Source organism: Heterodontus francisci, chromosome 2 (genome assembly GCF_036365525.1).
Source record: "Heterodontus francisci isolate sHetFra1 chromosome 2, sHetFra1.hap1, whole genome shotgun sequence".
NCBI lineage: Eukaryota > Metazoa > Chordata > Chondrichthyes > Heterodontiformes > Heterodontidae > Heterodontus > Heterodontus francisci.
In genome coordinates this window covers 168,467,664-168,481,471 of record NC_090372.1, presented here as the reverse complement: position 1 = coordinate 168,481,471, position 13,808 = coordinate 168,467,664, and the positions used below count along the sequence as shown (strand labels likewise).

The following is a 13,808-nucleotide window of genomic DNA, read 5'->3' as shown; positions in this document are numbered from 1 at the left end:
GCCTCTGAAGGCACATGAACCCCAAGAGAGTAAAGTCTCCTACAGCTAACAAGGTTTAAGAAGAATACTGGGCCCCAATGAAAAGCAAGATCTACCTCCAATCAAGGACTCTACAGTGAGCTCAAAGAACCATAACAACAACTCTTCAGATATTGCCTCAAACCTTTCTACTTAATTTTTCTTCTGCTCTTTTCCCTATTTGCATGTGTGTATTGCGTATGCATGTTAGCGTGGGCGCGTTGTGTATCCGTAGGCATCAGAGTTCAAGTTTAATAAATTTCAACTTTTCTTCTTTAAATATAAGAAAGCCTGTTTGTGCTGGTTTCTTTGCCTTATAATTGGAAAGCGGTGAACCAAGGATTTCACCAAGGGGGAGCTAAAAACAGTGTGTTTAAAAATAAAACCCTGTTACAGTAAGACCAGGCGAAGGCTGAAAGGGAACCCTAGACCTCTTTCTCACCTGGTCATAACAGAAATTTGGGTGCTTGCGTCCGGAATTGCCCCATAGACAAACGAGAGAAATTGGAAGTGGGAAGCCAAATTGTTCCCAATCAAAAAAAAGAGCAAGATTTCAATACAGGTTTTTTTGTGGTTGTGTGTGCTTGAATACTAACATGTCTGCAACTGAAGCTAGTAGCTCCCCAAGCCAGGGTGAAGTAAGTTGGGATAAGTTAAAATTACTGTCTATGGAGGAGCTGAGGAAAATGGCTGAGCAGTATGGGATCACTGTACATGGCAAGGCTAGGAAGTCTGAACTCCTAAGGCCAACCATTTTTCTCTTGAATCTGAAGAAGCAGAAACAGGGTTAGAAGCAGACTCCGACAGGGTATTGTTACCAAAGATACAATTGGAACAGAGAAAACCTGAATTTGAGGAACGAGAGAGGGAGAAAGAGAGAGACTTCCAGAAGGAAAGTGAAGAAAATAAAAGACAGGAGAAGGAACGAGAGAGAGAGGAGAGAGAAAGAATATTCTGGAAAGAATGCTAAGAAAGAGCTGAAGTGGCTCAAGTTATCTAGGGAACGACAGAGTAATCCCAGTGAAAGCGTAGCCAATATGGAGGAGGGTAATTCAGGGCTGGGTACAAAATTGTTAAAACTAGCTCAACTAATTCTAAAATTCAATGAGGAGGATGTAGAAGGATTTTTTGTATCCTTTGAGAAACTGTCAAGGCAGCTAAAACGGTTAGCTGAGACCTGGCCTCTTTTACTCCAAAGCAAGTTAACTGGAAAAGCCCATGAGGTTTAATCCCTGTTGCCAGATGAGAATTCAACAAATTATGAACTGACCAAAAAATGCTATCCTCCGGGCATATGAATTAATAGCCAAAGCCTATTGCCAAAAGTTTAGAACCCTCAAGAAGCAAGCTAATCAAACTTACCTGGAGTTTGAAAGTAAGGCTTTTGATCAGTGGTTGAGGGCTCAAAGTACAGCTCAGCTATGAGAATCTCAGAGAAGTAATTCTGTTATAGGAATTTAAACACTCTCTCCCACTGTCCATAAAGACCCATGTAGAGGAGCAGTGGGTCCAGAGAGCCCGGCAAGCGGCCATCCTGGCTGATAGTTTGCTTTAATTTAGAAGTTGGTTTCTCGGGAGAACCTTTCCTAGTCACCCCCACAAATCCAAAAAGGACAAAGGGTGGGAAGGTGAAAAGAGCCTGAGCAGTCCTGGAGAGAAAGGGAAACAGGAGACACCGGGGGTCCTCCTATATCCAAAAAGGAAGGTGCTGTAAGCAAGAGTGAGACCTCGAGACCTGTGCACTTCCATTGTAATAAAGCAGGGCATTTAAAAGCTGACGCTGGAAACTGAAGGGAAAACCTGTCGGGTTAATCAGGGCACACCCGCACAGTGAAGACGGAAACCTGATGGAAAGCACAGCAGAACAAGCTGTGGCTTTGACTACAGTAAGAGTGAGACCCAGGAAGTCTACTGCTGCAAGTGCAGCAAAATTCAATAGTCTTCCTAAGGGTCATCGGGGTATTGTGTCAGAAGGGAGAGTAACCTCATACCCCTCGAGTGGGGCAAGCAAGCCCATAGGTGATTCTCAGGGACACAGGGCCACTAGATCCCTTTTACTGGGAAAAGGCCTGACATTTCCCCCAGAGTGTAGTGAACACCAGAATAGTGGTGAATGGTACTGGAGGGCAGTGTATGCCTGTACCTGTACACCAGGTGCACCTAGAATGCAACCTAGTTTTGGGACCGGTGACCGTAGGGATTGTCCCTAGTTTGCCTGTGGACGGGGTTGACCTGCTCCTAGGTAATGATCTGGCAGGGATGAAGGTGGTAGCCCACCCCCAGTAGTGAAAGAAAGACTGCAGGAGGTCAGAGACACAGGGCAGTGGCAGGAGACAGACCCCTGCAGTTTCCCTGAACGTGTAGTAGATCAGGCGACAATCAAACCAGCTCCCCCAGAGAAGACTGCATTGGTACTGTCTGAGACTTTTTTTGGACAGTTAGGAGACCCAGGAAATTAAATGGATTTTCCCTAGCTGAGGCTCAATGCGCCAACCCAGTATTGCGAGAGTTAGCACAGGCTGCCCAGACCGAAAGTGAAGCAGAGGGAGTCCCTGATTGTTACTATTTAAAGAATGAGGTACTGATGAGAAAATGGAGTTCCCCTCACAGACCTAAGAGCAAGGAGTGGACAGTAGTTAACCAGTTAGTGGTGCTGCAGAGGTACCGGAGAGAAATAGTAAGGGCCCACGAGACTACGGTGGCTGTACATGCCAGTATACGAAAGACCAAAGCCTGCATAAGACAGCAGTTTGACTGGCCAAAACTCCACAAAGATGTGGTGGAGTACTGCAGGAGTTGCCATATGTGCCAGGTTGAGGGGAAACCCCAGCCTACAGTGAAACCTGCACCCATAATTCCTGCACCAGTGTTAGGAGGACCGTCCAGCAGAGGGCTGGTGAACTGTAAGGGTCCCCCGCCGAAAACAAAAAGGGAAAGGTAGGCACAAGGCTGACAAAAGGGCAGACAGGGAAGGGGAAAAAGTGACCAAGAGGGTGGGTTAAAGGACGTCCGGGAGGAATCCCAGATGAAAACCCCTACTGTCCAGTCAGCCAACCCTGAAAAATGTGAAGAATTAGGTCCCACATCCTCCTACATAAATGCAGACTCTAAAAGCACCCCACCAGAGTTGCTAACAGCATATACAGGAATCTGCAGAGACAAAGAAAGACCTCCAGGGGGCAGAGAAACCAGGAGGGTGATGCCTCACCTAACCGAAGTGCCACAGGGGAGTGCAGTAGAGTCTGCACAAATACTTGCTGGCAGGAGTGTCCTCTGGGACAATGGGGAGATTTGCAAAGAATTAGCAAATGAATGAGAGAAATGCATATTTTTCTCTGTATCTTACATTTTTCTGGACCCTTTAATGAAATGCACTTTTCTCAAATCGCATTCCATTACGCTGGGTGTGGAGGTGTCATGCTAGGCCCCCACCTGCCAAGAATCAGGCACATTAAAATGACAAAATTAAACTTACTGGAGTGAAGACGACTTGTTAAACAGATCAGCCGTGGCTGGAAAATACATTTGCATATTAACATACAGTGTTTGGAAGAACAAAGCAGCCATTCCCTGACATTCAACCAACAAAGGACGTTTGATCACCAAACGTTAAAGGTGGGGGAGCTCACATTCCAGGTTGACTGCTAAGATGACCGAAACAACAAACAGACATGGTCAAACCAGCTAGTCACATGACTAACCTGCTGAGCAACTTGAGTTTTTTGAATTTATACAAACAGTTTGGAGAAGAAAGTCTGTTTGCTCCTGTACTGAGAAGACCTCTCTCCTGTCTGCTCCCATCTCTTTCTCACAAGTCTCTGAATCCACTGAAGACACATGAACCCCAAGAGAGAAAAGTTTCTTTCAGCGAACAAGGTTTAAGAATACTGGGCCCCAATGAAAAGCAAGATCTACCTCCAATCAAGGACTCTACAGTGAGCTCGAAGAGCCATAAACAACTACTTTTCAGATCTTGCCTCAAACCTTTCTACTTTATTTTTCTTCTGCTCTTTCCTGCCTCTATGTGTGTATTGCGTATGCATGCTAGCGTGGACGCGCGTGTATCCGTAGGCGTCAACCGAATTAGAATTCAAGTTTAATACATTTCAACTTCTTTAAACCTAAGAAAGCCTGTTTGTGATAGTTTCTTTGCCTTATAATTGGAAAGCGGTGAACAAGGTTTCACCAAGGGGGAGCTAAAAACAGTGTGCTTAAAAATAAAACCCTGTTACCGTAAGACTAGGTGAAGACTGAAAGGGAACCCTAGACCCCTTTCTCACCTGGTTGTAACATTACCTTGTCGTGACATTTTCTAATGTCACTCAAGCTGTCTCCCATCATACTGAAATTATCACTACACCCCTTGCTGATCTGTATTGCCTCCCTGACCCCAGTGCATCGAATTCAAAATTTTCATCAGCATTTCAAAATCACTCCATGTTCTCTCCCCACTGCAACATTGTAAACTGCTCCAATGTAATGGTCTTCAGTGCTACAACTCTGGCCTCCTTTGCAATTCCAAATCCTTCTATTTCACTACAGGTGGCCTAGCCTTGAGCTGTTTTGGCTATCTCCTTAAGATCCTTCAAGGGCCTTTCTAAAATCTTCTTTTTGAAAATGTATAGTCATTTCTAAGTCTCAGTGACTATTACTCCAAAGCCCCTCAGGATGTTTTCTACATTTAGGAAGCTATATAAATGAAAATTATTGTTGTAGTGTGCAGCAATCACCATTAAATTAGATTAGACATATGATGAATTGACATTGCAAATATGTGTCTGCTCCAGCCACAGATGTTACACTGTCTGGATGGAACTCTGGAGAAGGTATTAAGACAGGGAAGCCATACATGTGCAATACTCACATGCTGAGGAAGAGAAACAATGGGTAGGCTGGGGAAACTTTTGTTGACTCTAAAGTCTATATCGACTATAGGTGCTATACTTTCTTCCTCTTCATTATACCCCAATAAAAGTATACAAAAGTATTGCAGAAGTGAGAGTATGGCTGGAATTTTACACCACCCCAACAAGCTAGATGGTGGCGTAAAATGCAGTGAGACACTCCGGGAGGCTATACTGACCTGTTCCCCCTCCCTTTACATAGGGCCGGGCCGACAGTCTGCCCGCCCCTGGCGGATCAAGGCCTTAAGTGACCACTTAAGGGCCTTCGCCCGCTTCCACACGTGGCAAGCGGGTGTCTTGGGGCCAGGAAAAGCTACCTAGAAAAACCAGGCGGCTTCTGATCGTCTCGGGATGGGGGGGCGCGGTGGCTCCCGCTACCCCAACCACCCCCAAGACCCAACACGCCCCTCTTCCCCCCAAACGACCACCCTTGCCTCACAGGGGCCCTACCGATTACCCCCAGCGAGGCAACCAAAATTTACCTGGGCCCACAGAATCACAGAATAATACAGTGCAGAAGAGGCCCTTCGGCCCATCGAGTCTTCACCGATGCATTAAAACACCTGACCTGTCTACCTAATCCCATTTGCCAGCACTTGGCCCATAGCCTTGAATGTTATGACGTGCCAAGTGCTCATCCAGGTACTTTTTAAAGGATGTGAGGCAACCTGCCTCTACCACCCTCCCAGGCAGGGCATTCCAGACCGTCACCACCCTCTGGGTAAAAAAAGTTCTTCCTCAAATCCCCCTTAAACCTTCCGCCCCTCACCTTAAACTTGTGACCCCTCGTAATTGACCCTTCAACTAAGGGGAGCAGCTTCTCCCTATCCACCCTGTCCATGCCCCTCATAATCTTGTACACCTCGATCAGGTCACCCCTCAGTCTTCTCTGCTCCAGTGAAAACAACCCAAGCCTATCCAACCTCTCTTCATAGCTTAAATGTGCCATCCCAGGCAACATCCTGGTGAATCGCCTCTACACCCCCTCCAATGCAATCACATCCTTCCTATAATGTGGCGACCAGAATTGCACACAGTACTCCAGCTGTGGCCTTACCAAAGTTCTGTACAACTCCAACATGACCTCTCTGCTTTTGTAATCTATGCCTCGATTGATAAAGGCAAGTGTCCCATATGCCTTTTTCACCACCCTATTAACCTGCCCTTCTGCCTTTAGAGATCTATGGACAAACACGCCAAGGTCCCCTTGTTCCTCGGAACTTCCCAGTGTCAGGCCATTCATTGAATACCGGAATACTCCCGGCTCCATGTCTTCCTCTGTGGTCGGCTGGGCTGCAGTCCCAGCAGTGGCCACCACACCCGGTAACGCTGCTGGGACTAAGAGCTGCCGGCCCGCTGATTGACCGGCAGCTCAATAAGGCAGGACTTCCTCCCTCAAGCGGGTGGAAATCCCACCTCGGAACAATTAAAGCCTGGGGACCCGTAAAATGCGGGTCAGATCCCCGGGCGAGGTGGAAGCGGGTTTGCCACTGACTTTTCAGTCAGTGGCCAGCTCCCTTATGTCGCCAGTCGACTTATGTTCTCAAGCCAGCTTAAAAAAAGAAACGAAGTGTTCAAGTTAAGGCACTAATGCTGAGTAAATACATGGTTCTAGGTAGGTGCCTTGCCTGGCAATACATTTCTTACTCTCAAAGGGAGATTCATAAGTCATGCTCTGTTACTCAACTGCTAACTTTTGTAATGATTACCTATTTCTGAATTAAAAGCTCAGATTTTAAAAAATAATCTTTAGTCCCATAAAGATTCTGCCCTCATACATCAATTCAGCAATGTGATTTCTTGAGACAGACAAAGTCCCTTCCAGTTTTGGTCAAATTAAGAGAAGGTTAAGAACTCCCCATTATGTGCAGAACAACATGAGATGCATCTAGCACCAAGGTGCAAGAGCTCACTCATCCTTTCATTTGGAGGAGTGGAAGGAACTTTAGGCCATGACCTGACAAACATGTGGCTAGCAGCAATGTATAAGGTGGGTATAAATATACCCTTGGAATTTCCAGAATGTGGATGGGAACCTATGGAGCCATTTTTATAATAAAAACAATTTGCATTTAAAAAACAAGTTGTTCAGGATCTTGCGACACTGGTAAACATTTTATCTGTCTTGCTGTTAACATCTTTCATTGGTCAATTTAATGCAGGTCCTTCAAATACATTTTAAAATCATCAAAATTATTATCAAAAGCATAAGCATCAGAATAAAAAGATAGGCAAAAACAAATAAATTATAAAAATTACCATATATTGTATTGCATTCTCAACTTTATTTATTTATATATTCAGATGTGAGATCTTTAAACTGCCAAGTTTCTCAGTTTGCTTAAAATAGAAAACAGTTATAAGGCAGTTAACAAGCTATCAAAATGACAAGCTATCTTATTCATCTATTTTGAATGTCATAAAAGAATAGTCTTACTGGAGTAAGCTGCTGGGATGACAACAATTGTTGAAGTGGTTGCTGCTGTTGGTGAAACAACAGTTGTCTCTGTTGCTCAGAAAGTAAACTCAATCCTGGCACACTACAAAACAGAAAAATATTTTGCAAAAATATACTGAATACAAAACACATTTTAAAAGGTAGCCCTACTTGGGCACACATTTTTATTAGGACTAGATTCATAAAATTCAGGGGAGACAGTGGCGTAGTGGGAACATCACTGGACTAGTAATCAGAGACCCGGGCTAATAAGCTGGGAACACAGGTTCAAGTCCCAACACAGCAGCTGGTGGAATTTAAATTCATTTAAATTAATTAATGAAAATCTGGAATTGAAAGCTAGACAACAACGCTGACCATGAAACTAGCATCAATTATCGTAAAAACCCATCTGGTTCACTAATGTCCTTTAAGGAAGGAAATCTGCCGTCCTTACCTGGTCTGGCCTACATGTGACTCCAGACCCACAGCAATGTGGTTGACTCTCAACTGCCCTCTGAAGTGACCTAGGAAGCCACTAAGTTGTACAAAACTGCTACACAAAAGTTAGAAAGGAATAAAACTGGATGGAGCACCAGGCATCAACCTAGGCACCAGAAACGACAACAGCACACCCAGCCCTGTCGACCCGGAAAAGTCCTCCTCATCACCACCTAGGGGCTTGTGCTAAAATTCAGAGAGCTGTCCCACAGGGGAGTCAAGCAACAGCCTGACAGTCATACCCACGGAAACATACTTTACATCCAATGTCCCAGATACCACGATCGCCATTCCTGGATATGTCTTGTCCCACCCGCAGGACAGACCCAACAGAGATAGCAGCACAGTGGTATACACTCAAGAGGGAGTTACCCTGGGAGTCCTCAATATTGACTCCAGAACCTTCTGCCTTTAGAGATCTATGGACAAACACGCCAAGGTCCCCTTGTTCCTCGGAACTTCCCAGTGTCAGGCCATTCATTGAATACCAGAATACTCCCGGCTCCATGTCTTCCTCTGTGGTCGGCTGGGCTGCAGTCCCAGCAGTGGCCACCACTCCCGGTAACGCTGCTGGGTCTAAGAGCTGCCGGCCCGCTGATTGGCCGGCAGCTCAATAAGGCAGGACTTCCTCCCTCAGACTCCAGGGCGGCGCAGTGGTTAGCACCGCAGCCTCACAGCTCCAGGGACCCGGGTTCGATTCTGGGTACTGCCTGGTGTGGAGTTTGCAAGTTCTCCCTGTGTCTGCGTGGGTTTTCGCCGGGTGCTCCGGTTTCCTCCCACATCTAAAAGACTTGCAGGTGATAGGTAAATTGGCTATTGTAAATTGCCCCTAGTGTAGGTAGGTGGTAGGGAATATGGGATTACTGTAGGGTTAGTATAAATGGGTGGTTGTTGATCGGCACAGACTCGGTGGGCCGAAGGGCCTGTTTCAGTGCTGTATCTCTAAATAAAATAAATAAACCCATGAAATCTCATGGTATCAGGTCAAACATGGGCAATTAAACCTCATGCTGATTACCACCTACTGCCCTCCCTCAATTGATGAATAAGTGCTCCTCTATGTTGAACAGCACTTGGAAGAAACACTAAGGGTGGCAAGGGCACAGAATGTACTCTGGGTGGGGGACTTCAATGTCCATCACTGAGAATGGCTCAATTGCACCACTACTGACCGAGTAGGCAGAGTCCTGATGGACATATCTGCCAGACTGGGCCTGCGGCAGGTGGTGAGGGAACCAACAAGAGGGAAAAATCTGCGAGACCTTATTCTCACCAATCTACCTGTTGCAGATGCATCTGTCCATGACAGCACTGGTAGGAGTGACCACCACACAATCCCTGTGATGACAAAGTCCTGTCTTCGGACCACAGGGAATAGAAGCAGGAGTAAGTCATTCGGCAAGTTGAACCTGCTCCGCCATTCAACTAAATCATGGCTGATCTACCTCAAAGCCATTTTCCCACACTATCCTCATATCCCTTGATATCTTTAATATCTGGAAATCTATCAATCTCTGCCTTTAATATACTCAATGACTGAGCCTCCACAGCCCTCTGGGGTAGAGAATTCCAAAGATTCACCACCCTCTGAGTGAAAGAAATTCCTACTCATCTCAGTCCTAAATGGCCTAACTCTTATTCTGAGACTGTGTTGACTGGTTCTAGACCCTCCCCCCAGCCAGGGAAAACATCCTTCCTGCATCTACCCTGTCGAGCTGTGTTAATAAGTTTGTATGATTCAATGAGATCACCTCTCATTCTTCTAAATTCTAGAGAATATAGCACCAGTCTCCTCAATCTCTCCTCACAGGACAATCCCGCCATCTGAGGGATCAGTCTTGTGAACCTTTGTTGCACTCCCTCTATGGCAAGTATATCCTTTCCTAGGTAAGAAGACCAAAACTATACACTATACTCCAGGTGCAGTCTCATCAAAGTTCTATACAATTGCAGTAAGACTGCTTTACTCCTGTACTCAAATCCTCTTGCAATAAAGGCCAACATACCACTTGCCTTCCTAACTGCTTGCGGCACTTGCATGTAGCTTTCAGTGACTTATGAACAAGGACACCCAGGTCCCTTTGGACTTCAACACTTCTCAATCACTCACCTTTTAAGGAATTTTCTGCATTTGTTTTTCCTACCAAAGTGGATAACTTCACATTTTTCCACATTATATTCCATCTGCCATGCTATTGCCCACTCACTTAGCCTGTCTAAATCCCCTTGAAGCCTCTTTGCATCCTCCTCACAACTCACGTTCCCACCTAGTTTTGTGTCATCAGCAAACATGGAAATATTACATTTGGTACCCACATCCAAATAATTGATACAGATTGTGAATAGCTGGGGCCCAAGCACTGATCCTTGCGCTACTCCACTAGTCACAGCTGCCAACCTGAGAATGACCCGTTTATTCCTACTCTCCTTTTTCTTTAACCAATTCTCAATCCATGCCAATATATTACCCCAATCCCATGTGCTCTAATTTTGCTTACAAACCTCCTGTGTGGGACCTTAGCGAAAGCCTTCTGAAAATCCAAATACGCCACATCCACTGATTCTCCTTTATCGATGCTGCAAGTAACATCCTCAAAAAACTCCAACAAGTTTGTCAAACATGATTTCCCATTCATAAATCAATGTTGACTATGCCCAAACAGATTATCCAAATGTCCATTTATCACATCCTTTATAATTGATTCTAGCTAACAGGTCTGTGGATCCCTGCTTTCTCTCTCCCTCCTTTCGTAAATAGCGTGGTTACATTTTCTACTTTCCAATCTGCAGGAACAGTTGCAGAATCTAGAATTTTGAAAGATGACCACCAACGCATCCACTATCGCTATAGCCACCTCTTTCAACATTCTGGGATGTAGATCATCTGGTCCAGGGGATTTATCAACTAACAGTCCCATTAATTACTTCAGTACTACTTTTTTTTTAAACTAATACTTATTTCTTTCAGTTCCTCAATCTTGCTAATCCCTTGGGATTATTCTACTACTCCTGGGAGGTTTTTTGTATCTTCCTCCGTGAAGACAGATACAAAGTATTTGTTTAGTTTCTCTGCCATTTCCGTATTCCTCATTATAAATTCTCCTGTCTCTGTCTGTTGTGGGCCCACATTTGTCTTTGCTAATATTTTCCTTTTTATGTACCTATAGAAGCTTTTACACACCGTTTTTATGTTTCTCGCTAGTTTACTTTTATATTCTATTTCCTCTTTCTTCATCAGTTTCTTGGTCCTCCTTTGCTGAATTCTAAAATGTTCCCAATCCTCAGGCGTACTATTTTTCTGGCAACTTTATAAGCCTTTTTATTTTAGCTCATACAATCTTTAACTTCTCGTTAGCCATGGTTGTAACACCTTTCCTGCTGGGTTTTTGTGCCTCAAAGGAATGTAAATTTGTTGTAAACCATGTATTCATTCTTTAAATGCTAGCCATTGCCTGTCTACCGTCATACATTTTCATGTTGTTTCCCAATCTACCACAGCCAATTTGCCCCTCATACCTTCGTAGTTCCCTTTGTTCAGATTTAAGACCCTAGTTTTGGATTGAACGACATCACTTTCAAACTTAATGTCATTATTATGGTCACTCTTCCTTAAAGGTTCCTTTACAATGAGATTATTAATTAACCCTTTCTCATTGCACAATACTAAACATAGCTTGTTCTCTAGTTGGTTCCTCAACATACTGTTCTAGAAAACCATCTTGTATATATTCCAGGAATTCGTCCTCCACAGCATCAGTGCTAATTAGGTTTACCCAGTCTATATGTAGATTCGAGTCCCCCAGGATTACAGTATTATCCTTGTTACCATTACCCCTACCATTTGGTGGCCTATAAAGAACTTCTACCAATGTTTGCTGCCCCTTGCTGTTTCTTAGCTCCACCCAAACTGATTCTACATAGTGATCTTCTGATCAAAGATCCTCTCTCACTCATGAACTGATCTCATCCTTTATTAATAGCGCTACTCTCAGTTTCCTTTAACTCTATCCTTCCTAAATGTCGAATACCCTTGGACAGCCAGTTCCCAGCCTTGGTCACCCTGAAGTCAGGTCTCTGTAATGTCAAATCAAACAAAGTGTTGAAAATACTCAGCAGGTCTGGCAGCATCTGTGGAGAGAGAAGCAGAGTTAATGTTTCAGGTCAGTGACCTTTCATTAAAACTGGCAAAAGTTAGAAATGTAACAGGTTTTAAGCAAATAAAGCGGGGTGGGGACTAAGAGAACAAAAGGGAAGGTGTTGATAGGGCAGAGGGCCAGAGAGATTAAGTGACAAGGAAGTCATGGGGCAAAGGCAAAGCGAGTGTGCTAATTGTGCAGTGAAACACAAAGCATTAGTGCAGAGAGGGTGTTAAATGGCAGAATAATGAACAGCCCTAGCCAAAAACACAAACATGAAAAAAAGTGGGCAGGCACATGGTTAAAAAAAAATGATTAAACACATTAAAATAAAGTATAAATATAAAAATAAAAAAGGGCCACTCGTGCTCTGAAATTATTGAACTCAACGTTCAGTCCAGTAGGCTGCAGCATACCTAATAGGTAAATGAGGTGCTGTTCCTCAAGCTTGCGTTGACGTTCACTGGAACACTGCAGCAAGCCCGGGACAGAGATGTGGGCAAGAGAGCGGGGGTGGTGTGTTGAAATGGCAAGTGACCAGAAGCTCGGGGTCATGTTTTCGAACTGAGCAGAGGAGTTCCGCAAAGCGGCCACCCAATCTGCATTCGGTCTCCCCAATGTAGAGGAGACCGTATTGTGAGCAGCGAATACAGTATGTTAAATTAAAAGTACAACAAATAAATTGCTGCTTCACCTAAAAGGAGTGTTTGGGCCTTGGATAGTGAGGAGAGAGGAGGTAAAAGGGCAGGTTTTACACCTCCTGTGATTGCTTGGGAAGGTGCAGTGGGAAGGGGATGAGGTGTCGGGGGTAACGGAGGAGTGGACCAGGGTGTCGCGGAGGGAACGATCCCTTCGGAATGCTGACGGGGGGGGGGGGGGGGGGGGAGGGGGAGGAGAGATGCGTTTGATGGTGGCATCACGTTGGAGATGGCAGAAACGTCGGATGATGCTTTAGATGTGGAGAGTGGTTGGATGGAAAGTGAGGACAAGGAGACCCCTGTCGCAGTTCTGGGAGGGAGGGGAAGGGGTGAGGGCATAAGTGCGGGAAATGGGCCGGACCCAGTTGAAAGCCCTGTCAACCACAATGGGGAGGGTAATTCTCAGTTGAAGAAAAAGGAAGACATATCAGAAGCGCTGTTGTGGAAGGTTGCATCATTAGAGCAGATGTGCCGGAGATGGAGAAATTGGGAGAATGGAATGGAGTCCTTACAGGAGGCAGGGTGTGAAGAAATGTATTCAAGGTAGCTGAACATTCCCAGCACTTTCAGTTTTTATTTTAGATTTCCATTATCTGCAGTATTTTGCTTTTATTTATCTCTATCAGGCCCCAGGGCCTGATAATCGACATCCCAGAGTACTTAAGGAAGTGGCCCTAGAAATAGTGGATGCACTGGTGGTCATCTTTCAAGATTCTATAGATTCTGGAACAGTTCCTACAGATTGGAGGGTAGCTAATGTAACCCCACTATTTAAAAAGGGAGGTAGAGAGAAAGCAAGGAATCATAGACCAGTCAGTCTGACGTCGGTAGTGGGGAAAATTCTGGAGTCCATTATCAAACATTTTATAGCAGAGCACTTGAAGAACAGTGGTAGAATCAGACAGAGTCAGCATGGATTTAGGAAAGGGAAATCATGCTTGACAAATCTACTAGAATCCATTGCAACATACATCGAAAGATACATAGAAAATAGGAGGAGTAGGCCATTCGGCCCCTTGAGCCTGCTCCGCCATTCATTATGATCATGGCTGATCATCCAACTCAGTAACCTGTTCCCGCTTTCGCCCCATACCCTTTGATCCCTTTAGATCCA

At 44.8% G+C, this 13,808-nt stretch overlaps 1 protein-coding gene across 9 annotated transcripts in view; it reads right to left on the bottom strand.

Moving 5' to 3' along the window:
• Nucleotides 1-13,808, bottom strand: part of mllt10 (MLLT10 histone lysine methyltransferase DOT1L cofactor) — a 361,967-nt gene that overhangs the window by 2,693 nt on the left and 345,466 nt on the right. For all 9 annotated transcript variants that reach the window (XM_068013613.1, XM_068013608.1, XM_068013670.1 and 6 more), the window contains one exon: nt 7,360-7,462. In XM_068013613.1, coding sequence (XP_067869714.1) covers nt 7,360-7,462 — 103 coding nt within the window. The remainder of the gene's footprint in view (nt 1-7,359; nt 7,463-13,808) is intronic.